This window comes from Rhea pennata, chromosome 5 (assembly GCF_028389875.1).
Source record: "Rhea pennata isolate bPtePen1 chromosome 5, bPtePen1.pri, whole genome shotgun sequence".
Lineage (NCBI taxonomy): Eukaryota > Metazoa > Chordata > Aves > Rheiformes > Rheidae > Rhea > Rhea pennata.
In genome coordinates, this window is record NC_084667.1 from 46,264,076 (window position 1) to 46,291,596 (window position 27,521).

General features: G+C 46.0%; 3 protein-coding genes across 6 annotated transcripts in view; 1 reads left to right on the top strand and 2 right to left on the bottom strand.

Moving 5' to 3' along the window:
• Nucleotides 1-254: 254 nt before the first annotated feature.
• VIPAS39 (VPS33B interacting protein, apical-basolateral polarity regulator, spe-39 homolog) lies at nt 255-19,642 on the bottom strand. Of its 4 annotated transcripts, none has more exons than XR_009958568.1 (22): nt 19,595-19,642; nt 19,346-19,438; nt 18,707-18,806; nt 17,163-17,306; nt 16,173-16,211; nt 15,766-15,830; nt 12,728-12,784; nt 11,638-11,730; nt 10,934-10,967; nt 10,376-10,478; nt 10,264-10,291; nt 9,996-10,069; nt 9,359-9,434; nt 8,931-9,065; nt 8,339-8,380; nt 7,819-7,908; nt 7,252-7,338; nt 6,551-6,640; nt 6,055-6,215; nt 2,770-3,009; nt 1,262-1,556; nt 255-296 (listed from the first exon to the last, which is right to left on the bottom strand). XR_009958568.1 is itself a non-coding variant. In XM_062577292.1 (22 exons), exons 2-22 carry the CDS (start codon nt 19,436-19,438, stop codon nt 488-490), a joined length of 1,968 nt encoding a protein of 655 aa, XP_062433276.1. In that variant the 5' UTR covers nt 19,595-19,642; the 3' UTR covers nt 393-487. The 4 variants fall into 4 exon arrangements, 3 of the variants coding, with proteins under 3 accessions (XP_062433276.1, XP_062433278.1, XP_062433277.1); XM_062577292.1 differs by lacking the exon at nt 255-296 and adding an exon at nt 393-531 and having other exon boundaries at nt 1,384-1,556; XM_062577294.1 differs by lacking the exons at nt 255-296; nt 1,262-1,556; nt 2,770-3,009 and adding an exon at nt 4,923-5,830 and having other exon boundaries at nt 6,111-6,215.
• A 240-nt stretch (nt 19,643-19,882) lies between these two features.
• On the top strand, nt 19,883-26,167 carry AHSA1 (activator of HSP90 ATPase activity 1). Its single transcript, XM_062576812.1, has 9 exons — nt 19,883-20,208; nt 20,763-20,953; nt 21,127-21,209; nt 21,575-21,692; nt 23,173-23,261; nt 23,600-23,734; nt 24,342-24,443; nt 25,207-25,258; nt 25,753-26,167. The coding sequence occupies exons 1-9, from the start codon at nt 20,129-20,131 to the stop codon at nt 25,923-25,925; spliced, it is 1,023 nt and encodes a 340-aa protein (XP_062432796.1). The 5' UTR covers nt 19,883-20,128; the 3' UTR covers nt 25,926-26,167.
• Nucleotides 21,001-27,521, bottom strand: part of ISM2 (isthmin 2) — a 37,137-nt gene continuing 30,616 nt past the window's right edge. Inside the window, exon 7 of the transcript XR_009958517.1 lies at nt 21,001-21,016. The gene's annotated coding sequence lies outside the window, so the exon portion shown is untranslated. The remainder of the gene's footprint in view (nt 21,017-27,521) is intronic.

Here is a 27,521-nt window from a genome sequence, read left to right on the forward strand (position 1 = left end):
GAACGTGACAAGGTTTGTGATGATGTTTTGCAATAAAACATGCCCTATGCTTGCCCCATGAGATCCCAGATGAGGACAGCACATTCAGGCTCTCCAATGACATAGTTCATATTACCTGTGGAGAGGAACAGTGGTGACAAGGCTGTACACAACACAGGGTTTCCGGATTGCAGGCCGAGCAGCAGAGCAGACTGTCAGCACATGTGATGGGAGGCAGCAGAGGAAGACCACATCCGCCCAGGCTACCAGCTGAGCATTGTCGTAAAAGCACCTAACCCCCTGCTCCTGCAGGTCTGCTGAGATAAGCAAGGCAAAAGGTGCTCAGAGCCATGAACCCAGGGCAGGTGAGCAGCCAGCACCACCAGGCACGGGCAACATGGTACTTGCTCCCTGCTGCATGCAGATGAAATGCAAACCACCTCTTCCTGGCTGGGACTGCCCTCCCAAGGTAGCACTATGAGATTTTGGCAGCTACCCATCACCATTTCTACATGGCAGATGGCACCTTGGTGACAAAGCAAGCAAGTATCTCTGTAGAGAATAAACATGCAGAGAATTCAGCTGTCAGGCCCCAGTTCATAAACACTGATTTAAAACCTTAGCCAAAACAACCAAGTCTTGGGATCTGGCTAGTTTTCAAGATCTATAAAAAGCCATTTAATAATGCTTCATCTCTACTCTGAGATTATTAGAGGATTTTATTGTTCTAAGCATCTCCCTGGAGGAAAGTTCTCCCCACTCATCCTGTTTTATATAACAGTTTGTGGGGCAGTTGACAGTTTGTATGCAAACAGTTGCTGTAATGCTACAGTCTAACCCCCTCTTCTCTCTGGGCACTTGGAGCATTTCAAAGCACAGCAAGAAGTTTGTCATGTACAACTGGCCCTACATTAATCAAATAAGGAGAGGAGTTTCTCAGTCTCAGCATCACTGCAGATTTGGAGAGATGTTTCTCTGTTGGGTGAATATTTAACAAGCTACAGCCTCAATCACTGAAAAAACTTATGGAAAACGTAGCATATGACAAGGAGAATTTTGAAAAGAGAGGCAAAAACTGGAGGGAGGTGGGGTGGGGAAGGAAGCCTAAACTAAAAGTGTCCTGAAACTAACAGGCTTTCGAAGGAACAGAGTTACTGGGACTGGTGAAAAAAAAATTACACAATTAAATTAGCACTTAGTGGACAGTGGGTTTCCAACTGAATAAAGATTTTTTCCACAATAATATTCTCTGCTTCCTCATAAAAATTTGCAGTTTCAGTACCTTCAATATTTTTGGCAGAAGAGCGTTCTCTAGTGAGTTCTGCCTGACGTGCTATAGGAAAAAACAGTTAAAGTCCACATAAATGCAGTCCCACTTCCAAATCCAGGCTCAGAAGCACTTACCCAGGCTCTCTGGGCGCCTAGTGGAAACGTGGATACCGCAGCTTGGAGCCCAGCTCAGCGTCAGCAGCGTTTGGGCCAGCTGCTTCCCAAGGTGGCCCCCACCGATAATCCCAACCTTCAGGCCACAGTTGTCCACCAAGGACGTTGGCAAATCCTTCTCAGTCTTGCTTGGCCTAAGGAAGCGGAAGGGCTGACTTCAGCCCTGTGGGAGCCCCAAGCTGCATGCTGTCCTACCCTTCCAGGAAAAGCCCCTTGCCAGATAACACTTCCCCATCACCCCTGGGGAAGTGGGAGATGCTGATGCCTGGAGGTTTTTGTCTCTTGGGCACTTCTTTGAGTATGACTCCAGCAGATAGTAATTTGCAGGCCCCCCCCAACCACCTGACAACTGCAGCACAGCACATGTGGCATCAGTGCGGCATCAGTGGGGCTTAGGGCGAGACCCATGGGAGCAGATTGTCTGCAACACTCAACAGCACCCTGCCGGAGCTAACTGGCTGCTTTCCCCATTATCAAACACCTCCAAAGCCTCAGACCTCCCTTGGGCAGAACAGAGGTCTGGCCAGCTAGAGTAAAGCCACTACTACCTTTTCAGGGGCAGGGAACTGAAAAGAGGCTTAAGGACCAGACAAGCTGTTGGGATGTCTCCCTTGCTCTGGTGTGTCATTGTAAAGCAGACTGGTGACTAAGAGTTGATACCTGTCTCACCCACATCAACTCATGCAACGGCCAAGCCCAGGAACAAGTCAGCATGAAGAGTACAGAATAGTGACAGGAGAGACTGCTGCTGAAAAGTGATGTCCCATGTGTTAACACGGGACAATTGACTCTTTATAAATCATATACATTAACTGCAGGAACATGTAACAAGTGTTGGGCACTGCTAGGTTTCTGGGGTAAAACCTTCCTTTGGTGTGAGAGACAAACTTCCATTCTCTGGTTTTCTCATGGGAAAATTAGCCCAATTGAAGGGAAATCCCAGATGTTTAAGATTGATTGTGAGTTTATACAAATGCAGATGTTCAGTGGCTAGTGTGGATGTGAACAGTATGTAAGATACTACCTAGGAAGAACCAGATAAAAAGTCAAAAAAATGTAACTGGCATACCCACATAATGCTTATTTCATACAGACTTAAGTGTGAACTGCTCAAGAAGCTCCCTACAGAGACCAGCTACCTTACTCACTTCTCCCAGTGACACATCTATGCTGTCTAGATCTACATCAGAATGATCAATGATATTCCTTTATCACGTTTTAGCTCAGTAAAGATGCAGTATCTTTGGAAAGAGCTCAACACCTCAAGGCTTCCTCCTCAAAGCCTATCTCCCTGACGCTTCTGTCACCCAGCCAACACTTTTTACCAACAGCTCACTTCCACCTTACCTGACAGCATGAAGAAGTTTGCAGCAGAAGATGGCATGGGCAAACGCATTCACTGTTAGCCCCTTGTAGCGCCTTGCCAGATACATCAAGGCCTCCTCACCTTCTACTTCCTCAGACTGAGAAGATTTGAAAATCTCTGCAATATTCCACATCATGGCCCAGAAGGACAAGCTTCCACAATGAGGATTTAGAAGAGAGACATGGCCTCCGCCCACATAGTACTGCAATCCAGACCAGCACCTGCCAGAGAATAAGTGGAGGCAACATACAGGCGCCAGCTCTTCTCTTGCAAAGAAGTAGCCTAGGAAAGCAACTGTTCCCTTCACGCAGTGCAACCACTAAGAACAAGAGACATCAGTGGATATTTGAATCTGCTGCTTTTTGAGGCTACAGCCCCCCATTATATGAGCCCCAAATAGACTTGGAAAGTCAGTCATCTGCAAGCTGCTGGCATAGCACTTGACCAGACTTCATTCAAGCTGCTCCAAGGCTGAAGGTAATGAGAAAAATCAAACCTTTTAATAAGTGATTTGTTTTTTCATTTCAAATCTGCATACTGTAGTACTGTGCTTCCAGTCCTCCCCAGCAGAGCAATCCATCAGCTCCTTCACCTTCCCTCATTTGCTGTGGAAGTCCCTATTCCTTGGCACAGTCAGCTCAGCAGCAACCAGTTGCAAGGACCCCAGCTGGTACCTGTGTTATTGCTTCATGTGAACTACAGGGACTCTTATGGGGGTACAAGGCAGTTGCCACAAGAAGACAGTGGTTATGGACAGTCCACAAAAAGTCCACATGTGCCCAGTGAAACCAGATTTCCTTCTGTGCTGGGGAGCTGGTATTTCAGTCAGCAAGAGTGCTGGGGGTTTAGAGGTAGGGTCTCCTAGTCCTACCTGTTTTTTAGCCTGACATGAGGTAAACATACAGCGCTCTTGACCGGAGCAGGGCACTGCTGAACTATCTGAATTGCTTCTGTCCCTGATACTACAGAACTGTTAAGTATATCACAAACCTGCACTAGACATGGAGAGAGAGTAAACAAAACAGACTGCTTCCTGCTTTCTGCAGCTCACCCAACCCAGGTGTGGTTCCCATGGGGCAAGAGGCACCAATAAGGCTGAAACATCCTCAGTCAAGCTTGAGCCAGGGAGGAAGAGTCCAGCGGATTCAAATATCCAGTCTAAGCGGGTGTCCTGTCTCCTGCAACTGTTCTTGGCCTGCAGCCCCCTGATGCCCGTGGCACCACAATCAATGTGAGGAACAAGAGCAACCTGAACAAGCTTCTTTGCTCAGCTTCTGTCCCTGTTCGTGTGCCCTGACAGTAATGTTGCAGCAGGAGCTGGCACTGCCTGTGAGGGCAGCAAGCCCCAGGCACTTGTTCTCCAGACTCCAAGCTCCCCCATGGACACCCAGACAATGCAGCCCAAACAGTGCTGTTGCCATGGCGAGCACTTGGTTATCAGGTGCCTCAGCAGAATCTCAGCTTTATGTCATGAGAACCAGGAGCTCCATTCCTTCCAGAGCCCAAACAACATCCCCTGGAGCATTCTGTCACTCAAATCAATCACACATGAGGATCAAATTAACTCCAGCAACCCTTGATTTTTTCTGCTGGCTTGAAGACCCCATTTTTCAGAACACAGAAAAAGATATCTGGGTTCCACCAGATTTCTCCATGAACACATTCAGCTTCTCCAGTTGGTACTCCTTGACACAAACTCCAGCCACTGACACCATTCCAAATCCTACAGCTAAGCAATGTCCCAGTCTGGGATGCATGGTTTAAGCCTGACAGCAAACCTCATTTTAACAAATTGAGATTGCATTTTGTACACAGTGCAGCAGGCATCCTGGAGCTCAGCCTTGCCCCCATGAAAGTACATCATTTTCATACATAACCTTCAACTCCATGTGACCATCCCTAGGGCAGCAAAGTGCCCTGCAATATTCAACTATACCCATCTGTGCTGATAGCATCGAAGGTGTGAAATAAGGTACTGCTGCAGGCAAAGCCACTTCCTGGTCATACTCATTGCGCTTTTCAGGACATGAGAAAACACCCTCCCTACTCACCCTGTAGAAAGTGTGATGAATTGCTCAGGATCAGCACTCACAGTGACAAAGTGCTCAGTATGGGAAGGAAATAAACAACCCCAGGAGAAAGAGACAGCTTTATTTAGGGAATGAAGTGACGTCTGGAAGGGTGAAGCCAACAGTTGCTGAGGAGTCATGTTTCTGAGAAGGTGCAGTTCAATCCTTCCTGGTATAACTCTCTCAGAAAAAAGAGCTGCTGGGTCCAGCAGGTTTGTGCCTAATGAAAGGAGTCCCTGCTTGGTCTTTGCCCAACCCAGCAAGGCTCTGACCAGCTCCAACCAGGTGCCTACTCTTCCCTGACAAGGGAACTTGCTGAGTACCAGCATGGAGATAGTGGCAGACGCTGTTGCCTTTGCTCTCAGGAGTTCACACACCTCTTTTCTTGGGATGAGTAAGAACAAACCAACAAAAAAGAAAAGTGGGTTTTACGGTACAGCTGGTTCTTTCCCCTGTCATGCTCTTTGAGGTGGGGAGAGTACAGCCTTGTAGGCTTTACTCTGGACACAGCCATGGATGATGATGCCCAAGTCAGCTGGGAGTGCTATAGGGACTGGTCAACATTGTCTGTTGGAGAGACCCATGAGTGTGACTGACCTGTTCCTCTTGCTAGAATAAGCCCAGACACCACACAGAGCAAATATAACCCTGCTGTGCCAGTGACTGCCATCTGCAAACACAAGCCATGCCTGGCTTACAGCCAAGTCAGAGACTCAGATTCCAAAAAGAATCAACCCTGGTGGATCAGTACCATGTTTCACTGTCTACACTGGAGTAGCTGCCTTCAGCCAGCCCAAATGCCTGTCCCACAAGCCACAGGCACCCACTGTCACTGACTGATATTAACCATGCAATGACAAGTAACAGAGTTGCTCTGTTGGCACTGGACCAGGTTTCATGGTTTCCTCTCTCACTGGCAAGGCAATGGCCAAGTGGGCTGCTTCATAGGTGCTCAGTTCTTCCATCGGATTTGCTAAAAGAGAGGCAGAACAGAACATGACTAGCATCAGGGTTTACTATAGATCCCTTCAGAGCCAAGTTAGTGGGCCCCACACCCCAAAAAGCACAAATATAACCATAAAGTGTAATTTCTATCACTTTCATCCTTCATTCCTACGCTGAATGCAACTCCAAACATAACATTATTTTCCTAGCAGGGAGAAAAGGATGTGGAATAGCCACACCCTTACTACTCACCCAACATACGCCTGTCTCTGACGAAGGTGTCTAGAAAGTAAAGCAGGGTTTCTCACCATATTGTTGAGAATGTTGTCTATCTTCTCTTCTTCTGCAGAGCCCCGCTCTACTTTGCATCTATACGCTGCCAGCTGGATACGATCTTTTAGATCTCTGTATGTCTAGATAAAGAGCAAAATCAGAGCCCAGATGAGCGAAGGGGACACTTGCACAGTGGGATGGTGCCCTGCAGATGAAAACGAGTCACTCTTCAATCCACCCTCAAATTTCCATCAACAACTTTGGCTGACTGTGCAGATCTGGCCTGGGCACAGCACAAACCCTAGGGACTGCTCTCCTGATTCAGTTGGCTTCCACTGACCATAATGTTCCAAGCTCATAGAGATAAGAAAACCGCACCAGGCACACGGAAGGAAAGAAAGAGAGAGACAAAGAAAAGACAGGGAGGAAAAGCAGGCTCTCATCCTTCCTCTTCATACACACAGCAGGGACTCACATCAATGACAACATCATGGCACTTGTACTTGGTGGCAAGGTTTAACCGTGTCTCCACATCCTCCACCAGGCGCACATACTCCTGCAGCACCTGCAAGGGAAGGGTGTGTCAGCTCACTTCTGCTAGCACCTCCTGCCTTACTCTCTCACTCCAACCACAACATCTTTTTAAGATTGCTGGTTATCACAGACTTGACCCATTCCACCCTAAGACAACAACTGACCAGGATAAATCTGCTCAGGACCATGGAGGCACTAAAGCTTTGCTCACAAAGACTCTAGTCCTAAGCTACTTCACTCCTGTGTATCAAGTTAGCCACTGCCAGATTGATCAAGCGTGAAAGTTAAATGTAGCAAACAAGGGTGGCAACGCACTGTGTGGAGAGTGCTCCCAGACTCCCTTACACCTGCTGTCCTTCTTGCAGTCAGCTAGGACCCAGCTTTCATGTCTATTTTCACTTTCTGTTGACATGTGGGTCACTAGCTGGCTCAGCTGAATGCTGTGCCCCAAAGGCAGAGCAGCTGTGAGGCAGCTCATTTGGGGAATCAGTCACGTACCAAATCCCAATGAAGAGCAGGACACAGGCAGTGGCCTCTGTTAATGGCCCAAGAGGTCAAGCCAAGAGGCTGTAAGACAGCCTGAGATAGGGCTTGGTGACCTAAAGGGACATCTGACCTTGAGCACAGCAGTTCCTTCCTCACCTGCACAGGAGCACTGTTCCTCTGCAAGATCTCCACCACTCGGTGGAAGCCAATGGGTGCCTTCTTCTTGGTATAGCCCAGCCAGTTCTGAAAACAAAGCCAAACCCAGCATTAACTCTAAGGGTAATCCCTCCAGCCACACTGCCAGAAGAGGCAGAAAAGCAGAGAACAGGGTTGTCATAGATTAAGGCTGGAAGAAAGAGACTTTTTGCTTTTAATGAAGGGCGGAAAAGGTCTCTCTCCAGCTGCTGGCAAGATTTCCCACCTGTAACCACATACACTGTTGGCAGAGCTCTTCATTCAGTGACTGGGTTCAGGCTGGCAATGAACCCTTTACAAACTAGGCATGAGGGCAGCCCTTCTCCCTGACCCAGTTGCTAGGGCTGAGGCAGGCCCAGCAGAGCTCTTATGCAGGGAAAGCTGCCCTATAAGGAACTCACTGCAACCTCCTGCGGCAGAGATGCAGTGGGCCCCACTGAAATAAAATCAACCTGCATAGCAAGCAAAGTATCAGCACTGGCTATCAGCCTGGGAATTGAGCTCCCAGCAAGTCCTTCCCCAGCTCACCTTGGTGGTAAAGAGGGCATCAACATCATTCCAAGCTCGCAGCTTGGCCCGTGCAGCCAAGGCAGTCAACACGTACTGCTTATCAGGAATCTGCAAGGCAGACAGCTGCAGTCAGAGCAATAGCACAGCTCAGAGGGTCTCTGCAGGATGGAAAGGAATGTCACCGGCTTCTGACCCTGGCAGGACCTGTGCCCACAGCCAGGCAAGGAGCGAAGGTGCTGTGTAAGGCCAGGGCCAGCACTTGCAGAAGGCATGAGATAGGAATTTGCAAGTGCTGCTGCAGCCAGGCTCTGCTGGCCCCTGCTCAGTGGGACAATGAAGCCTCTGCACAGCTCCCATTTGCATTTCAGAGGCTCCAGAATTGCTCTGCTTCAGGAGAATGCAGCACTACCCTCCTCTTCTCAGTGCTGAGCCCATCAAACCCCCCTCGCTCAGCCTCCTTGCTAACTCAACTTGGCTGCCTACATTTTCAGCTGGTGCTGCCACAACATCAGGACAGCAGTCATAGAGGGTCCCATACCTTAAATGTTTTCTTCAGGTTGCTCGGGCTGCTGAACGTCCCCTAAAGAGAGTAGACAAGTCAGCGCAAATTTGGCATGCAAGGTCAAGAAAGAGGTTCAGATACCTTCTGTGTTAAAGCACTTGCCTCACACAGGGTAGATCTCCCATTCACAGAAGTCTTCACTGCTTGTTGCTCCTACCAGTGCCATAAGAGGAAACAGCTGGCAGAAGGAAGAGCAACTATTCCACCCCATTAGCTCTCCAGTTTGGTTCTTTCTACATCCTCAAACTGTGGAACCTCCAGCACTTCTGAGACCATTATCACATACCTTAGGCTCATGGGATCAAGGGCCAATTCTGGCTCCTTGGAAGCAGAAGTACAAGACAGTGATTGCTTTTAGGTAATTCCCAACACACCCAGGCTGAATGTCCTGTCTCAGAGTACAGGAGAAAACTCCAAATCAGTCCTGGAAGGTCAAGGGAAGCTGTGTCCTCTAGGTCTAACTAGAGGATGAAAACATGACTTGCTTCTTTCACTAACATGCTAAGCTTAAGCATTCTATGTGCTAAGGGCTACAGGGATGAGATGTCATCTCCCACATAGTCCTCACCTCAGCCTCTGTGTAGTGGTAGAAACAGGAGTAGAAGAGAGTGGTCACCAGTGGCATGTTGAGAATCGAGGCCTTGCGAGGATACTTCCGAAATATCTCTGACTGCCCAGCTGTCTCTAAGTGCCGATCATTGGCCTGGAAAAGCAGAGAGAGAGGGCGAGCATGAATCAAGGCAGCTGCCTGATCTAGCTGTGGGGCAGAGATCTGGAGAGAGTGTCGTGCAAGTGATGCACAAGCACACCCCAAACAGGCCATAAAATCTCAGGTCTGGTATTTCATACATGTGCCTGGCCCTGCAGCTTGGATGGTATTTAAATTATACTAGTAAGGGCAGGCTAGTTAGATAAAAAGTGCTGTGAACTAGGGACGGATAGGGACCTCACAGCCAAACCCCAGTCATTTCCTGACCAGCGAGAAGGATTTCATACCTCAATGATTATCTGTCTCTCCAGCAGGGTATAATGGTCTTGGATGTGAGATGTATCATCAGCTGAAAAAGGTAGCCTAGCCAAACACAGAGGAAGACACTGTCAGCAGCTCTTAACACAGTATAGCTGAGTGTGCTCCCCATGTACAGGGATGTGGCAAGGAATGCATCCCTTTATCCCCAACCTGAGAGGGGCTAGTAGGTACTCAATCTCCTGCCTCACCAACCCCCAACCCCACTGACCACCCTTCCTGTCTTTCTCCCACATGAGCTCCAGAGAAAGAGAAATTATTTGGCACCCCTCAAAGGACAACCTAAAGCTGACACTAACGATTCCTTAAGTGCTCAGGCACCCAAGCTTTCACCCTTCACAACCTGAAGGGTCAGTGCTCAGAAGATCCCTGAAGCATCTCTGCCCCCAAATAAGCATCAAAAGATGATGAAGCAGTAATCATCCTAAATTCTTCTCTGATTTACATTGCATCTCACAATACCCCACTCACCCCAATACAAAATCAACATCAGCTCTTGAGCTACATAAGCTGCAGCACAGCACTGGGAAAGGGGTCTCATTTTCTTTATTACCATCTTCTGTTAAGCAGCTACATCTCACCCATTCTCTTGCATTTTTTTCTTACCTAATGCAGTCTTTCAGAAACTCCCTTCGTTTTTCTACATCCTGGATGTTCAAATGCTCCTGGTACTGGGACAGCTGGAGAAAGAGGGAAGACAAGGACAGTCTGTTCTCATGGGCTTGGGAGGTACAGGATTCTAGAGTGCAGAACCAGGATGCCAAGCTCTCCTCTGGCTACCAGACACCCTGCTGCTAGCCTCTCCCTGCCCTTCCCATACTCCATGCTCCCTCCTGAATGAGGAAGGAGAGCTTCAGCTCCTGGGAATACTCACTGCAACTTCCTCAGTCCTGTCCAGAAACCTATAAAAAGGAAGCAGCATTAGTTCTGGGGCAACTTCCTAGTAGCACACTCAGCCCTGCCACAGGACTGGGCAAGAGCCTCACCTGAACAGATCCAGAAGCAACTTCTGCTCACCCATCTCTTTGAGGAAATGGATCAGATGACACAGGGCCACTTGCCGCACCTCCAACTCCCGAAACAAGATCTCTATGGGGGAGAGGGATACATGCATAGGGGTAAAGCAAGTTAGCACCAATGAGCCACAGAGGGAGCTATGTACAGTGCACAGAGCTGCAAGCCACTACCGGAATCCAGCAACCCCATCCCTCCTCAAAGCACAGCCCTAGAGACCTAGAGACAGAAGTGTACCATTCACCAGGCTGCCATCTGAATTCACAGCAGCTTGCAATCCCTCCCGATTTATTCTCATTCACCCCATTACTGCTACCACCTACCAGTGCTTAAAGCTCCTCTTTGGGGCCTTCCTGGGCTTCATCACTTCCCTCACTTTTTACATGCACTGCACTCACAGACATTTCATGCTCAGTAAAGTAGCAATGCCCTAGCTGCTTTCTTTTCTCAACTTGCAGTCTGTGGGAGAACCAGTGCCTCTGCCTTTAATCGAAACACACCATAGAAACCTTGACTGTGGTCATGCTTACCTTTCCTTAGTGTCTGTTTCAGGAATATCAGGACCTGTGAGCACAGAGAGGCAGCCTTCAGCTGAAGAGATCAATCTTCACCAGAATTAAAACAGACAGACACTGAACTGGTCAAGGCCTGGGGAAGCTTTTGTAAAGGCCTTCTGAAGGTACAACTCTTACAGCACTGAAGTGAATTCTGCTGCTTACTGGACACCGGGCAAGCAATGAGCCAGGGTCACAGCTGCCTGGATTCTCTAAAGCTTTAATAAATGACATCAAGTTTTGCAAAGAAAAGGCTTTACTTGGGAGATTGAAGGTCTTAAAAGGCTTGGATTAGGGATGCTCTGACACAGCCTGCCCCATTAACTGCATGATGCTCTGGAAGCCAGATAAGCTGGAGAAATCCCTTAAGTATTCTGTGCTGCAATAAGCAGATTAAACCTTGGCCTTCAAGAACTCACTGCAGAGATCTAGAAAGCTGAGGGATCAGGTTCCTTGTCATCAATTGATGGGAACTCTGTGAAGTGGCAGGAAAACCAGTAGGAATATGTAGCTTCCCAAGCTTTAACTTTGACACTCTGGTAACTTCTTGGTTTTAAGCAAAAAACAATCCTTCATCTTGCAAGATTAAATGGTCAATTGATGGCATTCACACAAGACCCATCTGTGGGGTCACTGAGGAAGTCCTAGCCCTAAACGGATATGGCCCCAGCAGGACTCACAGCTGTAATGACGTTCCCATCATGCCCTGCCACAGCTTCATCCAAGAGCACCAGCTTGTCCTGTAAGGAGCGGAATCTCTCTAGAGAGCAGACCTAGAGACGGAGGAGGTAAAAGATGGTATATAGGGGATCAGGCAAGTCCCCAGGCTGAACTAAGCCCCAAGATCCTACCCATTCTTTCCCCTTTCAGCACAGCCTTTCAGCAACATGAATAACTGTCCTCCCATCCACTGGCGAACTTTTCATCAGTTGAAACCATGCACTGCATGATCTCTGGGAATCTGTCCACAGGGGTTGCAGAATTAGCTGTCACTATACTGCCTGGCCTAGGACAGCAAACATTGTACAGGAAGAGTTCTCCCAAGCACCCTTGTAATAAGGCCAGATTCCTTGCACACCACAAACTACCAGCTACCAGGAGGAAGGAACTCTGCAGGGCCATAGAGGAGACGAGAAAATTGGAGTTGTGGAACTTTTACTTCCTTCCTCTTACCCCATAATTGTGGTCTATCTCAGCCTTTGGTCCACCTGCCCCATTTGAGGAGACACATGCAGAATAAAACTGTATGACAGCTGGTAAGGAGAGGTAGCTTCAACAGCAACTCTACAGGGCTATGGTGGCTGCCTCTGTACAAAGCTCCCTGTGTGCTTGCTGCAAAGTCTAAGGCAGCTGAGACTATGATTACAGCTCCAGTGTAATAAAGATTGTTTGTCATCCTCCCTCCATTTGCCATCAACTATGGCAGGAAGTCCCACAGTCTCGTACTTTTTCCTTAGGCTCAGAGAGTGAAAAGGGCAGGCAAGAACACAGCTGTATAGATACCTTCTGTCAGAGCCTAGCTGAGGGGGAAACCCAAGTAACAACCCAAGAAACTCTGCAGGTCTCCTACTGCTCATGATCTAGGGTGATTTCAGTGCTGTCACCTGGCAATGCAATAGACAGGCACAGCACACACCCTGGTAAGTGCTGCAATCAACAGGGATCCCCTTCCTGCTCCTGGACACAGCCAGAAGCACGAAGAAAGTATAAGGCAGTTTGAGAGCACCCAACCTCCTCTCTGGCAAGCAGGTAGAAGAAAAAGTTCCTTACCTTGCCCCTCTGCATTCGCCTGACAGTATCTTTGGGGTTCCAGACATTACTGTAATCCTGTCACAAAAATAAATAAATAAAATTTATTTTATTTATTTATTTATTTATTTTGAGCCTCCAGAGGCCTGATTACTCTAACAGGCTCCAAGCTGGCTTTCACTTGTGTTGGACCAGAGCGATGGCTACAGTCTGCTGACAGGACAACCAAACCCAGCCACTCAAGGACACTGTCCTGAAGTACCCAAAGGGCACTCTGCGCAGAGGAGGTTTAGGCCCAGGTGTTGCTTCTTGGACTTCTCATTCAGCTGCTGCAGGGAGATTATTAGGAGGATGCATCTTCACAGTCTTCAGATGGGAAATGTTGTGCACTGAAAGTCTGCTTGCTGGTGGAGAATACTAGAGGCTGAGAGGTCAAAGAAGAGTCTTTCTATTGACTGGGTAAGGTTCACCACCATATCCTTTACAGGAAGTGCATTTCAACAAGGTAACCTCCTTGCAAATTAAAGCTCTAAGGTTGGTTTCAGAAGGACAAATAAAACACATGCAAAATTGACAGCCTGGAACTGAGAGAGAAGGATTCAGTTTCTTACCACAACACAGACATACATCTCCTGGTGAGCATTCCACAGCACTGTGGAGAATACAAGGCCAGCAGCCTTAGGTAAGTGCTTGGGGACTCATACAGGACTAGTCAAATGTGACAATAACACTGAAGCCTGTAGCTAGGCTATCCTCAGATAATGCTCAGATATGCTAAAGATGCTGTAGTTAGCAAAGTTCTTCCCTCAAAGACACCAGGATCTGGAAGCACTGGATAATGGATGGCCCAAGCCAGGCCTGAACTCAGACTCCAAGCAGGTATCTAAGTCAATGTGAGGCCCTAGGAAAATGTGGTCATAGTACAGCACTTTGCCTCAAGAGAGACAGAGAAAGGGAATACGCAAAGGCAGCTTTAAGGATACTGAACTTAAAATTCATTGAAGATTTACTAAAATCCCAGATATAGAGAAAAAAGGACTTATCCAGTCCCTTCCCATTAGGGGACCATTGCATATGAGTCACTGAAGTCACAACACAGCTGAGTGTCAAAAGTCCTGTGCACTGAGGCGGCCTGCTGCACCTCTGGCAAAAGGCAGTTCCTCAGTCTGTCACTGTCAAGACACCATTTCAAAGCTGACATTAGCTTTCCTTTCTTAGTTCCACTCCACTTACATACTCCTGCCTGTTCTATGGAGCTGTGCAACCCCCCTCCTTCCTACTTCACTGTTTCTGAAAGCAAGAGAGGAGGACAGAACATAGAATATTTATTTCTCCTGTTGCACTTTCAGGAAATGCTGCCTGCTAGGTTATGTGATCAAAGAGTAATCACCATGAACAGACTGATCTGGTAACAATCAGATGACCATGGACAGGATGAAGAATCCCAGTAACCTAATCGGTGCAAAACGAGCACACTGTCTTGGCTACTTCTATCTACCATCAAATAAGACAGATTAAAACATGATCCGTTTTATGATACCTGCGAATAGCAGTAAACCAAAGAAACTCTCCCCAAACACCATACAACCCTAAAGAAGTATAAGAGTAATATTGGACGAAGGGGAAAGAGAACCTTGGGATGTTTTAAGAGGACTGTTGGAATGTGTGAGCCTTATTACGGGATGCTCACGGGAAGGACAAAAGGTACAGAAAGGGAGGGATCAGGATAAATTTGGGAGGAACAAGCATGGGAAAATAGAGGGAAAAAGGGATAATGGGGGCCAGTTGAGTGTAAACAGGTGGCAGGTTGGTGTGCTTTTCTGAATGAGTCCTGCACTTGATCACCGCAGTCTTTCTTATTAAATCTTATTTTTAATCATCCTCTGTGTGGGTTACCTCTCTATTCCAAGTGTGTGTGTTTGTGTGAATGCTAGTGAACTTCAGGCTCACTTAGCCAGTGAGTAGGCCGAGTGATCCAAATACTAGCAATTGGAGCGAGACAACGAAGAACAAGAGCTTGAGCATCCAGGTGCCAGTAAGCAACTGAAGGAGACTGGGATCTGGAAGCCAGATAGACTGGGTGTCTAAGAGCAGTTACTGGAGAGACTCATGTGGTGTGGGTATGCTATGGTAGTGGACTTTGATCCTGAATAGAGAGAGAAAAGGCTCAGGATCAGGCCCGAGTGCTGCATGTTTATTAGTCTGCTGGTAAAGGCACTGTTCTCTGTCTGTGGACAGCTGTGTTAGTATTCTGTGTGTGCGTATGTGCCTATTGGGAATGGGCTCAGCCTTGTTACTGCTGAACCTGGAGACAGAGAATCACAACCTCCCATCTGCTAGGCTAGGACAGGAGAAATCCGTTGGGTGCCAAAACCCATGAGATTCGGCAGCATCTAACACCACCTACCTTGAGAACATTCCTGCCAAATGGAACTCCATCTTTGTGCTCTCCCTGACCAGGGTGTTCCCGTGATTCATGAGCAAGGGATTTGGAAGGCTGTAGGTTCCTGTTTCATTTAAGGAATATAAATAATGCCAATGCATCTAATGCAGCATGAAAGAATCATAGACACTGGAAGATTGTATGTACTGGAAGAGGTTGCCCAGAGAGGTTGTGGAGTCTCCTTCTCTGGAGATACTCAAAATCTGCCTGGATGCAATCTTGTCTATATGCTCTAGGTGACTCTACTTGAGCAGGGAGGTTGGACTAGATTATCTCCAGAGGTCCCTTCCAACCTCCACCATTCTGTGATTCTGTATGAAAGCAGCTTACAGGCAAGGCATTACTAAGAATTCCTTTCACAGAAACTGATGGGCAAAACATTAGAAGAAAGAAAACTAATATCCCTTTTCATAGAACCAAAACTCCCTCCTCCTGGGCACAAGCAGAGAATGCCTAAATTACTGTGAGGCTGGTTCTACATTCTGCATCTCCTTGTCCTATGCCCTGCATTGCCCTCTGCAGTCTGAAATAGTGATTAATCACTTCCCACAAAACCTTTAGAGTAGGCAGTTCTGGCAGTGCTCTGGTCTCAACATTACAAACACAGGTTGCTCACCTTGTACTCTGCTTTTGGTCTGCGCAGCTCTGGGGTGTAGTTTTTAATTCCTGTGTCAGAGAGGGCTGGGAAGGAAAGACAAAACTATGAGTAGCAGCACATCAAGATCCTGATTCACATTCACTTTTGAAACCACTCTCTTTTGGTTTCCCTGGTAGAAGACCCAAACTCAAGTATCAAATGGCAATATAAATTTGATCTAAACCCAACACTCTTCACTTATATATGGGTTAATATGTTAACCATCATGCCAATTTTGCCTGTTTGCTGGGTGACTCTCATGATTCAGTTTCCCTTTCTGCAATATAAGGAAGATGACACCACTCCTTCTTTGGAAATGCTTTGGATAAAAGCTTCTTACACAAAACAATGCCCATCCCAAAATGAGGCAAAGATTCAAAACTTACCATCTGAAAGGGACTGGAAACTTGGAAGTTTATTTCGTCCTGAAATGAAAAGAAACTGCCGTGAGAGATTGCTTCTTTCCCAGCAACATCTCTTGCAGAGAGAACATAGCTCTAGACCACAAGCCAGCAAGCCATAGCTATGTCAGTATAGAACAAGTGACTCTGTACAGCAATTTGTGCTATATTGTCATACCTCAGGCTCACATGCTTGCAGTCATCTGCTTTCAGATAGTCTGTGGCCATATGTACCGTATGGCACCCTCACCTATCTGCTCTCTTTTGACCAAGGCCAAAAGAAGCTAGACAGACTGCAGAACATAGGCTCACGGGTACAGCACTGTTTAGGCGACAGCAGCAAAGGGAAGCTTCGTTCACCAGGGCTATGATTTTGACGCCCTTCATTATCACTATACTATGAAAGCTGTGGGTAAAAAAAAAAAAAAAAAAAAAAAGATAAAAAAAGGAAAAAAAAAAGAAAACAGAAAACAGAAAAAGAGAGAAAGTAAAGGCTGGCTTGTTCTCTAGCTGCAAGAGAACTGAACGGAGCTGAACTCTTGCAAACTGCTGTGTATGCTGAACCAGCTATAGACATCAAGAGCAGCCAGCTATGCTCCAAGTAAAGGATAATTAGCCTGTCTTCTCGACAGTACTGAGGATCAAATGCAAGCCATATAGGTCAAGACAGTCCCGTTGTGGTTCGCTTCTTTCCATCACGCAAATAGGTAGCTGTAAAGTGCCATGCTCTATATAGCTATTCCATGAAATTTGGCTTTTAAGAAGCCAGATCATCAAAGTCCCCTTCACAAGAGCCTGTCTTCTTCTGCAAAAGACAAGCACTGTCTCTGATTTCTGACTAGTGGCAGATATACCTCTCCTCTGAACAGAGATCAGACCTTTCCTGTTCTGCAATACACTTAGCAGAAAAATGATAAGATAAAATGATTTTCCCTTGAGACTCTTGAGGGAAGAACTGTGTATGAGGAAGCTCACCTTTGAATAGGCTGCTTAGGGAGTAGGAAGAGGCTTGTTTGGGAAAAGTCGTAAAGGATGAAGAGCCCTTCTGCAGGCTGGAATCTCGACCCCCCAGGAAACTAGCGCTGCTAGAAGCTGTCTCTTTGATTGACCAGGAGATACCTGACAGACAAAATGTACAGACAGAACTACTGTAGTCATTTAAGGCAGAGAAAAATAAAATCAGTCTGTAAAGAACGACCTTAAGGCAGGGCAGGAATGTATGACTCCTGGTCAGTTCTACGGTAGCACATCCTGGTACATCTTGACCCCCAGCACTAATCAGATGCAGTGCACTGACTCTTAACATCATATAATATTGCTTACTAAACAGTTACCTGTTCTCCTCCAGAAATGATTCACTTCATCAGAAGTGATACTAAAAAAAAAAAAAATGCCATCCAACATTTGTGTGTTGTTTTATGGGGTAAATCATATTCCTTCTCAAAAGTACAAGGCAAGACAGAGACTCTCTTGCTTATCTCAAATTAGAGACACGTAAGAACACCCCTTCGTGGACACTGGAAAGCCAAGATACTTTTGCTGCCCACAGAAACAAATCAACTATGAAATACACAAGCTGCTGGCAACAATGCATATATCTCCCTCCTTCTTGTTCTAGTTCTGCACTTTTCATGCAGCTGCAGAACATACATTTTAGGACAGAGTAGTGTAACAAAAGAATAAGTGATTTCTCTTCTCTTAGGTGGGAAGAGAAAAGACCTGAACCATAGGGAAGAGTTGCAGCACAGAGCAGGCAGATCAGACTCTTTGAAAGTCCTCTGGATGATCCAAATTTAAGCTTTCACTGGTTGAAAGGTGCTCAATGGCTAGCAAGTGCCTGAGCTGTTTTTATAGCAGTAATGGGTCACAAACACCAAAGAACAGCAAGTAGTGTTCTGTGAAGATCAGAACCTGCTCCCACCATCACTAGAAATGGATTTGCTTAATGCTTTCAATTCTCTTTCAAATTTCAGGGAGAAAGGTCTGCTCTTAAATACACATCAAACCTTGAAATATCTCCTCAAAGTGTTGCAAGGCAAAGCACAGAGAACTTTAAGTAGCTTAGTTATTTAATCATAAAATCAGTAAGGTTGGAAGGAACCTCTGGAGATCATCTAGTCCAACCCTCAAGCGAGTGGCCCATATGGGGATCGAACCAGCAACCTTGGCATTATTAGTATCAGGTTGCAGTGTGAAGCAAATGTCACCCACAGTCCTGCAGGTCAGCTGAACATGATGAAAATCAAAATGTTTTTAACCCTTGAAATGTCTGCTCTAGGCTGAGCTACATATTGCAAAAAACATAGTAAACTCCCATCATTTATCTGCCTTCTTTCTAGTTATGTCATTTGCTTGCTCTCTTTCTAGCATATCCTCACAGGTAAAAACAAGCAGCTCACAACTTGATCTGAAGTAACAGGAAGGGCAGGATTAGATAGGCTCAAATAAATGGCATAAGTTAAATGGTAATTTTAATCCTACTTCCTCCCAAAGATAGCTTGGAGTACTTCTGCACTTACTTCCCACAGGTTCCCCACTCCAGCTGACCTTCTCAAGGTCATCGTCATCATCGTCGACAATATCCCGAAGGCTATTCACTGCCCGTTTGGATTCCTTTAGCTACGAACAAAGAAAGAGCTTGTAATAAAGACCACTAATGTTGCTTGGAGCTCTTTGTTTCCTGTTACCTTCTCCAACAACCTCCCTCAGAATTTTGTAAATAGCTTCTCCAGCCTCTAAGCCACTGAAGGACTACCATCCCTGGAGAAGGCATTCTATGCTTGTGGATGTATAATAGCCAAAGGCAGCCTCTCCTGTTCTGATGTGGATACACAGGCTGCAGGCACCCACACAGGCACAAATAGCTCAAACTAGCAAGAGATGCAGTGACCTGTGGCAGGAGTAATCATCATAGCTTAAAATGAGATTTCAGTTTGTCTATGAAGGGGTGAGGCGAGAGCTCTTGACCTCCAGGTGGGCAACAGTACGACTCATCCCACCCCTCACCCCCACCATCCATGGCCTCCTTCGAGGCAAAGCCAGTAAAAGGGCCGCCGCTTGGCGGCCGCGAGGGCAGCAACCTCGCTCCCCGCGGGACCTCGCATCGGCACTTGTAACGTAGCCCCGGAGGGCACAGAAAGGGGTTGGAGAGGCCCTACCTGGGACAGTTCGTCATCCTCGTCGTCGAAGGTGAAGGCTCGGAACTTGGAGCTGTGCCAGTACTCCTCCTCGTCCGCCCTCGCCCTGCTCATCTGCAACGGCACCGCACGGCACGGTCAGGCGGGGGACAGGAAGGCCCCGCCACCGCCACCTCCCGGGCCCCCCCATCGCAGCACCACGGCGGCACAGCCAGGAGAGCACGACCGCAGCCTGGACATGGGCCTGTTCGCCTCCCCAGGCTCACCCACCTTGCCTGCCCCGCGCAAGACACCGGCACCGGTAATGGCGCAGCACCACAGGAGGAAGCAAGGCCGTCGCAAAGCACGCCGGGACCCGTAGTGTTCTCGCGGCCCCCACTTCGGCGGCCCGGAGCCCTTTGACTACGAGTACCGACATGCCCTGCGCGCTCCGCCATCGCCCTGCCCGCCGCGGTCGAACTACAAGTCCCAGCAGGCTGCGCAAGGCGCTGTGGGTAGTTGTTATGGGTGGCGTTTCCGCTACTGGCCAGTGCTGGGGGCGATCGTGGGATGCGGCGTGGTGGCCTGGCCGTAGGGGATCGGTTGCAAGAGCTGCTGGGAACGCGTGGGCGGAGCGAGGAAGCGCTAGCTCTTGGCAGTGTGGAACCAAGAAGGCAGGGCCCAGTCGGCCGCGCTAGCGGGGGAAGAGCCCCGGAAGGGATCCTACCGGTGACGGAAGCCGGGAGGTGGTGGGGTGGCTGGCGGTTCTAGCAGTTTCCACGGGCGGTCGGTGCGGAGGCGGCGGGCAGGGCAGTGGCGATCCTGATGGCAAAGTGGGGAGAGGGAGACCCACGCTGGATCGTCGAGCAGCGGGCGGACGCTACCAACGTCAACAACTGGCACTGGTGAGCGGTGGCAGCACAGCGGGGCCTGGCCCGGGGGGCTGAGACGCTCCCTGGCCGGTGGGAGTCCGGGCCTGTCCCCTGGGGAAGGCCCTCCGCAGCCCCGTGTGTGTGCGTGCTTGGAGGAAGGGCTCTGGGCTAGTGTCTGGGAGAAGGCTCTCTTTCCATACCCGTGTGTGTGTGCGGGTGTGATTTTTTGGGGGGAGAGGGAGAAAGGCAGGCTAGCATTGCAAGGGAAACTCCTGCTTCGTCTGTGTGCGTGTTTGGGGGGAAGGGGTCCTGAGGATGGGTGTGTGTGCCCCCCCCCCCGCACACCTGCAGCTGTGTGTTTAGTGGGTGGTGGATCCTGACAGTAGGGTGTGTGTGTGTGTGTTCAGTTGAGAGGGGGTCCTGGGGATGGGTGTGTGTACTGTTTTGCCTTGCCCTATGTGTGTTTGAATGTTAGAGGGAGGTGAGGGTTGGGGTTGGGGGATGCGCAGGTAGTCTGTGTATAAGCAGTTATCATGACCTGCCCCAGATTCTCAAATCCTTTCCCCCACGCTTGTCTTTTTCTGTAGGACAGAGCGAGATGCGTCCAACTGGTCCACAGAACGGCTTAAAACTCTCCTCCTACTTGTCAGAGTAGAGGGTGAGGAAGGGGCCTGCGAGGTGACAGAAGTGAGCAAACTGGATGGAGAAGCCTCTATTAACAACCGCAAAGGGAAACTTATCTTCTTCTATGAGTGGGCTATTAAGCTGGCATGGACTGGTGAGTGATGTTCTCCTGTTTCACAGCCAGATTCAAGTATACGATTAGGGACACTTATCTCATCTAGGAAATAATAATAAAGAAAAATAATTTTCTTGTGATACAATACAAGGTTGCTCTTGGAACAACCAGAGTAAGGAACATTGATCTGAACAACATGATTGCTGTTGCAGGCACCTCAAAGACAGGAGTGAAGTATAAAGGATATGTAGATATTCCTAATCTCTCAGATGAAAATGACATTGATGAAGTCGAGGTAAGCCAATTACTAATATTAGTGACTGTACTGCTCTTTACTGAATTCTTAGAGGGCTAAGATTCCTGTGTTATCGTTTTAAAGCGATTGTAGAGGGCCTTTTTAGTGTTAAGGGACTGCTTAAACCTGTGTTGTATTGCTATCAAGTAAATTCCTTTCTTGTAGGTGTATGAGAGCTATAGCACATGAATGAACTCAGCTAGGTGCATAACTTACAGTGGGCTGACAGAAGATGAAATGAAAAACTATAAAACTGCACAACTTCTTGTGAAAGCTTAGATCAAAGCCTAAGTGTGATGTTGAATCAAGTGATAAAAGGACTGTAAGTGTGACTTTGTTAACTAGTGCTTGTCTTTCTGATTTAGATCCTTGTCAGCCTTGCTAAAGATGAGCCTGACACTAACTTGAAGACCTTGATGAAGCAAGAGGGTACAAAAAAAATAAGAGATGCAATGAAAACTTACATCAGCACTCTCAAAACTGGTATGTGACTGAGAGGGAGAAGTGTTTTGGGACATGTATACTATCCCTATCTCAATAGGAAGGTGTCTAAGTGACAGCAGTTATTTTTCTGACTTGAAAAAGGTTAGTGTTTAACAGGAAGCACTTCTGTCTCTAGATCCTCTAGTACACATTGTCTGCAGTGATAACCCAATAATAAGCAGTGGTTTCTGATACACGTTTTAAAACTGAGCATGTTTTTCATATGCTGAAGCCCACCGATATAGGCTGTGCCAGTAAATTCTGTATTTACTACCACACAGTATCAGTTACTGCATGTGGCACAATCTGGCCTTTGACTCGCTTGTTTCTAGGAAGGTGGTGTTTTCAGTCTAGTTTTCTGATTTACTAGTTTTTGTTACTTTCTCTTCTGCCACACTAATAAGACAAGATGCATCTAGTGCTATTTGGATTTGAGAAAAACTGACCATTTGAAATTGTTCTGCAAGCTTAGGTCTCATTGAATGAACTATCTTAGCATCTGGAACAGAGTTATTTTTTAGGAGATAAGTCTCCTTGGTTCCAGCAGTTGGGAGTTGAATCAGTATGCTTTGGTTGAGTTGTGCTTTGCTGTCTGGTACAGTATCTGGGTACAGATGCTTCTTATATCTACTTACCAATTTACACCATATACGTTGGATATTCAAGTTTTGCTGAGTACAAATACCACTTTTCACTGTTTTTCCAGGATCAAATTTCTGTACCCTTGGGTTTTTTAAAGCTTTTTAATGTTAAAGTTGGGAGGTGCTGTCTCCCAGTGGAAGATGAGAATATTATTCGGAAAGAACCATATAGTCTTGTGGGCTGGAATAAGTAGGTGGTAATAGGTGGGAATTCAGTAGTGCACATTTTAATAAAATTCTACTGTATGATGTAATTTTGCTGGTTTGAACAAGCTAAAAAGGAAGGAGAAAGACCAAAGTGTTTTAAAATTGGCAAAGGCAGAACTGATACAGCTGTTTTTTGCTTTTTTTTTTTTTAATTTTTAAAAACTATGACTGCAATGATCTGAAAAAATTGGAGAGCCCATCTGAAAAGAAATGAAAGAGCTTGGTTTCTTTAGACCGACAAGATAAAAGTATTTGAGATGTGATTACTGTTTATATTAGAGAGTAAAAGAGAAAAACAAATTAAGTATAAGCTTGATACTAATGTGAGAGCAGCATGTGTAAGACAGCAATAAGAATATCTAGACTGGAAATAGGAAGTTACTGACTGTTCATACCATCAAGTTTTACTGTAGCTGTCAGTGGAGAGTAGTGAGGACAAAAGAATTAATTGCTTATAAAATGAGGCCTGTTCGTTTGATTTTTTTTTTTTTTTTTAACTGAGTTAAGGATATAGGTACTAGCAAGAGCAAGGGAGAAATCAGAAAGCCCTTTTTGATTATGTGTTTCAAAGATCAGTTAAAAGACTTACTTGATCTTTTATTAGTTTTATGGGCATTCTCCTGTCTTTCCAGAATTCACCCAGGGCATGATTTTGCCCACAATGAATGGTGAGCATGTGGAAACAACACCTCATGTGACACTAAAAGCCGAAGAGTGCAAGGTAAACAAAACTATGTAAATGTGTTTCGGGGATCTCTAAAGAAATATGTAACATGTAAGATACTGCAGCTTACAACAACTTGTTCTGTTTATAGAATATATATTTGTATACGTGTATATAGGATATATATTGGCAATCTGTGGTGCAAGTCTTAATGTTTCTATTTGCAGCATCTAATATTTTTTAATTCAAGTGTTAAATCTGCTTTATAGACTCCAGTATGGTGTAATTCCTTCTTTTCCATACAATTTTTGTTTCTCTCTTGGATATGCGATTGCTTGTTGAGGTTTGGTGGGTGGGAAAGTATGTGTGTGCTTCAGTGCTCTTTGTTTTGTTAGACCACTGCTAGCAGCAGTACAGCCATACTGCAGTCCAAATCCATAGGAGTCAAGATTCCTACTTGTAAGATCAGCTTGAGAGACACTTTCTTAACATCTCCTGAGGAGCTCTACCGGGTATTTGTTACTCAGGAGGTAAGTCCATGATTGTTCTCAGAACAGCTGCTCTTTGCACAGAAAATGCTGTTCCTGAGAAGCTTTTTAAGGTGGCCTGTAGGACAGTCATGATCCATGAGAGTGGAATAAGAAAGTTGATCTATAAAACAGTTGCTTAAAGCTCCTTTTCACCCGGTTTAAAAAGAGTGCATTAATGCCAGCCAGAAGCCAATTCCAGGTGATTCTCAGCACCTGTCAGCAGGTGCATCCCTTTCAGCATGTGATCAGATCTTTTGGGATATACAGTTTTGGTGGGTTGGTTGGTTTGTTCCTTTTAAGGTTAGACGGTCTCAAAGCCAGAGAAATGCTACTTAAGGAATAGATTCCTCCCTGCACAGTACTGTGTGGTTAAGAAACTAGGGATTCTTTTCTCTTGGCAAGCAAAATGCTGCTGTAGTGGCTCTAGCTTTGCTTCTTCTCACTGGAAGAGGGTTGTCTTTTCTTTTTTAATAAAGACCTTATAATATAGACTTTCTTACTCCTCCAGAAGTTGTGGAATTTTTGTAGTTAGGTGGGAGGCCTTAAGCAACATGTTTGCAGGCAGATAATGTCAAGTAATACAGGTTTCCTCATGAATTCTTTGCAGATGGTCCAAGCTTTCACCCATGCACAAGCAGTCTTGGAGGCTGATAAAGGAGGCAAGTTTCAGTTGCTGGATGGCAGTGTCACAGGAGAATTTGTTGACCTAGTAAGTACTAGCCAGTGTTAACTCTATCTTGTCCAGGAGGAAGTGTGTTAGTTTTGGATGCATCTGTTCTGTAACAATCCTTCAATTCACTAATCCTGAATCTCTCCCTGATGCCAGGTAGTTGCATATAATCACTGCAGCTACTGAAAGTCTCCTTATTGCTGAAAGATAATATGAGTACAAGATGTTAGCTTGGGGGGAAAAATGATTTCTAGTCCTGCATCTGTCTTGTTATTGTGTGTGGGTGTTGGTGGAAGTTGTTGTTTTTTATTATTATTATTTAATTGTGAGAGTATGGGGTGGAGCTCAGAAGCAGTGACCGACTCTTTTCCACTTTAACCCTCATGATACTGAATTCTTCTGAAAAGGGACACTACATCAGTGTTTGAGACTACTATGACAAGAATTAGTCTTCAGTGACTTCCTTGTAGCAGTATGTAATATCTGAACATGATGTACAATATTCAGAACTTGCTCCTGTATTTCGTGGTTGTACATGGGAGTCTGAATCTGAGATTTCCCACCTTCCTTTCTGTAAGCCCTTAACTTACGTGCTTCGGATCTAGCCTGGCCTGGCTTCCTGGTAAAGGAGTGGAAAGAACAGTCAGCTTTAAGATACTGTTTTTCATGTTTTTCAAGGGATGATTGATAAAGCTTCAGATCAAGCCTTATCTTCTAGTTTAGTTTAGTTTTAGTTATTTTCTATTAAAGATTGCAAGGTTTGCAAGAAATACTAGTCTTCAGTCATTTATCTCTTTCATAGATCCCTGAGAAGCAACTTATTATGAAATGGAGATTTAAATCTTGGCCAGCTGGTAAGTAGTCCAAAAGTGGACTATGGTATTTTTGCAGCCCTTGCCAGTGTTCAAAGAATCACAGTCTTATCTACCATACTGCCCTCCAGCTAGTGATTGGGAGGGAATGGGAGGGTGCATGCAGCACTCTGGGAGCTGCACCAATTTTATTCAAATTTCATATCCCAAATGACTAGGTCAGAGCCATGAACCACTGGTTAGGACAGCAGTGAGGGATTAGGAACAATGAAGTAGCTTGCTCTACTGCAGCTGCTTTGAGACATGAAAAGGGAGCCCTCTCCTCCCTCTGTTTCTAAGGAAGACCTGCTGCTGTCATAAATAGATCCCTCTGGGAAGGATCCTGGAGAGTATTATTTTGATTTGGTTTTTTGTTTCTCTTATGGTGTTTTTCTTTCTTCTTTTTTGGTGCTCTGCAAAAGGAGGAGCAGAGCAGCTCTTTGGGGCAGCTGATACTATACCATGCACTGCTGACAGATATGCTTTGGTTTCCCTAGGGCACTTTGCAACAATTACCTTGACCTTCACTGAAAAAGGTGGTGAGACAGAAGTGTGCTTGGAAGGCAAGGGCATTCCTGCCAGTGAGGAAGAAAGAACAAAGCAAGGCTGGCAGCGCTACTACTTTGAGGGCATTAAACAGACATTTGGTTATGGCGCCCATTTGTTTTAACACTGGTTGCTGGGAAGGCTCTGCTCCAAGGCTCTGCTGCACGGACTGATAAATTTCTTACCTGTCCCTTTCTAATCTTGGCCCTCTGCTTGGAGGAGTAGGATGATGGATGATAAGGAAGGCCATTGACCAGCACCACTGTTGGCCCCTAACTGCTTTGTGCACGTCTCATGTTGTAGGGGATTCTACATGTACATACTTCTATTCCTAAATAAACCTAACTTAAAAAAAAAAACATGAAATTTGTGTCTTCAGCTCAGCTTGAGTTCAGAGGATTGGTGGCTAGACCAAGGAAGGGATATGGCTGGAAAAACACTGATCAATGAAAAGTGATCCCAACATGATTTACTTCACTTCTGAGTGAGCAGAGAGCGTGAGTTTGATGCAGTTTTTAGTCTGAGCAGCTGCTCAGTTTCTCTTTACTTTTGATCTTCTGATAGTAAATATTTCAAATCCTTCCATTCTGAAGGAATTTAAGGCCTTGTTCAAGCTATTTCTCTTCCATTGCACATCCCCCTCTTCAACACCATCCTTTTTACACTTAGCATACTAGCCTGCTCTACAAGAATGCATATCATGTAGTTGCCCAGTGTCCAAGAAAATAAGCAAACTACAGCTAGGAAAACTCTTACCTATAAAGAGTGTTCTAGCAAGGGTGTGGAGTCTAGGGACAACCCCAAGAACATCAGGCCAATGCTAACTAGGCTCTCAGTGGGGGTGAGATTTGTTCTGTAAAATAAACAAGGTGCACTTCAGCTGTTCATTCTACTGGTAAGGAAGGGAAATCACATGTTTTTTCCTGCTAGTACAATTCATGGAGATTTCTTCTGTGCTGACTAAATTTCTTGCTGGAGATGGGAGAAGGGAATGGGGAAAACAGTTCCAGTGAGAAATGCCAATCTGCTTAACAGCTAGAGTGACTGAAGTGCTTAATTTTGCCTTTGAGGGATGAGCTATTTGTTGCGTTTTCTGATAGTATAGTTTAATCTACAGAGCAGCTCTAACTGAGTAACATTACTTACTTTTAGTTAGCAAGAACTGGAGGTTGGTTGGTTTGTTTTTTCTTGATGGCGTGTCTTAGCTATCAGCAGAGAACTCAAGAAGACAACTTTAATGCCTATTTAAAAGGCAACTCAAGTATATTTGTTTATCAAAATAGAAATTATTTCTAGTCTTGTCCCATCATTATTCCACAGTGGTTATTCACAATACAGTGTGTCTGAACATAAAGTTACAGAATCATGGAATAGTTGGGGTTGGAAGGGACATTTGGAGATCACTAACTCCCTTGCTCAGGCAAGGTCAGTGAGAGCAGATTGTCCCAGACTATGTCTAGTTGGGTTATGAATATTTCTGAGGATGGAGACTCCATAACCTCTTTAGGCAACCTGTTACAATGTTCAACCACCGTAATGGTGGAAAAAATATTTACTTATGTTCAAGTGGATTTTCCTGTGTTTCAGTTCGTGCCCAGGTTCAAGAGAGTGGCATAAAACTAAATTCTATATTGTGTATTTATCTCTGCTGAGCTATGGCTGAAACTGAAGTTGTATGAAGGACCAGGCACTTGTAATACGGTAGGGCTTCCCTGTGTCC

What these genes read in the sequence shown, in the direction of transcription:
- AHSA1 (XM_062576812.1), top strand. Translation starts at nt 20,129, where the DNA reads ATGGCAAAGTGGGGAGAGGGAGACCCACGCTGGATCGTCGAGCAGCGG. An exon ending in GGGTATTTGTTACTCAGGAG is followed by an intron (nt 23,735 to 24,341) that starts GTAAGTCCATGA and finishes AATTCTTTGCAG; the next exon opens with ATGGTCCAAGCTTTCACCCA. An exon ending in ATTTAAATCTTGGCCAGCTG is followed by an intron (nt 25,259 to 25,752) that starts GTAAGTAGTCCA and finishes TGGTTTCCCTAG; the next exon opens with GGCACTTTGCAACAATTACC.
- VIPAS39 (XM_062577292.1), bottom strand. Translation starts at nt 19,438, where the DNA reads ATGAGCAGGGCGAGGGCGGACGAGGAGGAGTACTGGCACAGCTCCAAG. An exon ending in GGCGAATGCAGAGGGGCAAG is followed by an intron (nt 11,731 to 12,727) that starts GTAAGGAACTTT and finishes CTCCGTCTCTAG; the next exon opens with GTCTGCTCTCTAGAGAGATT. An exon ending in GCCATGATGTTGTCATTGAT is followed by an intron (nt 6,216 to 6,550) that starts GTGAGTCCCTGC and finishes CTCTTTATCTAG; the next exon opens with ACATACAGAGATCTAAAAGA.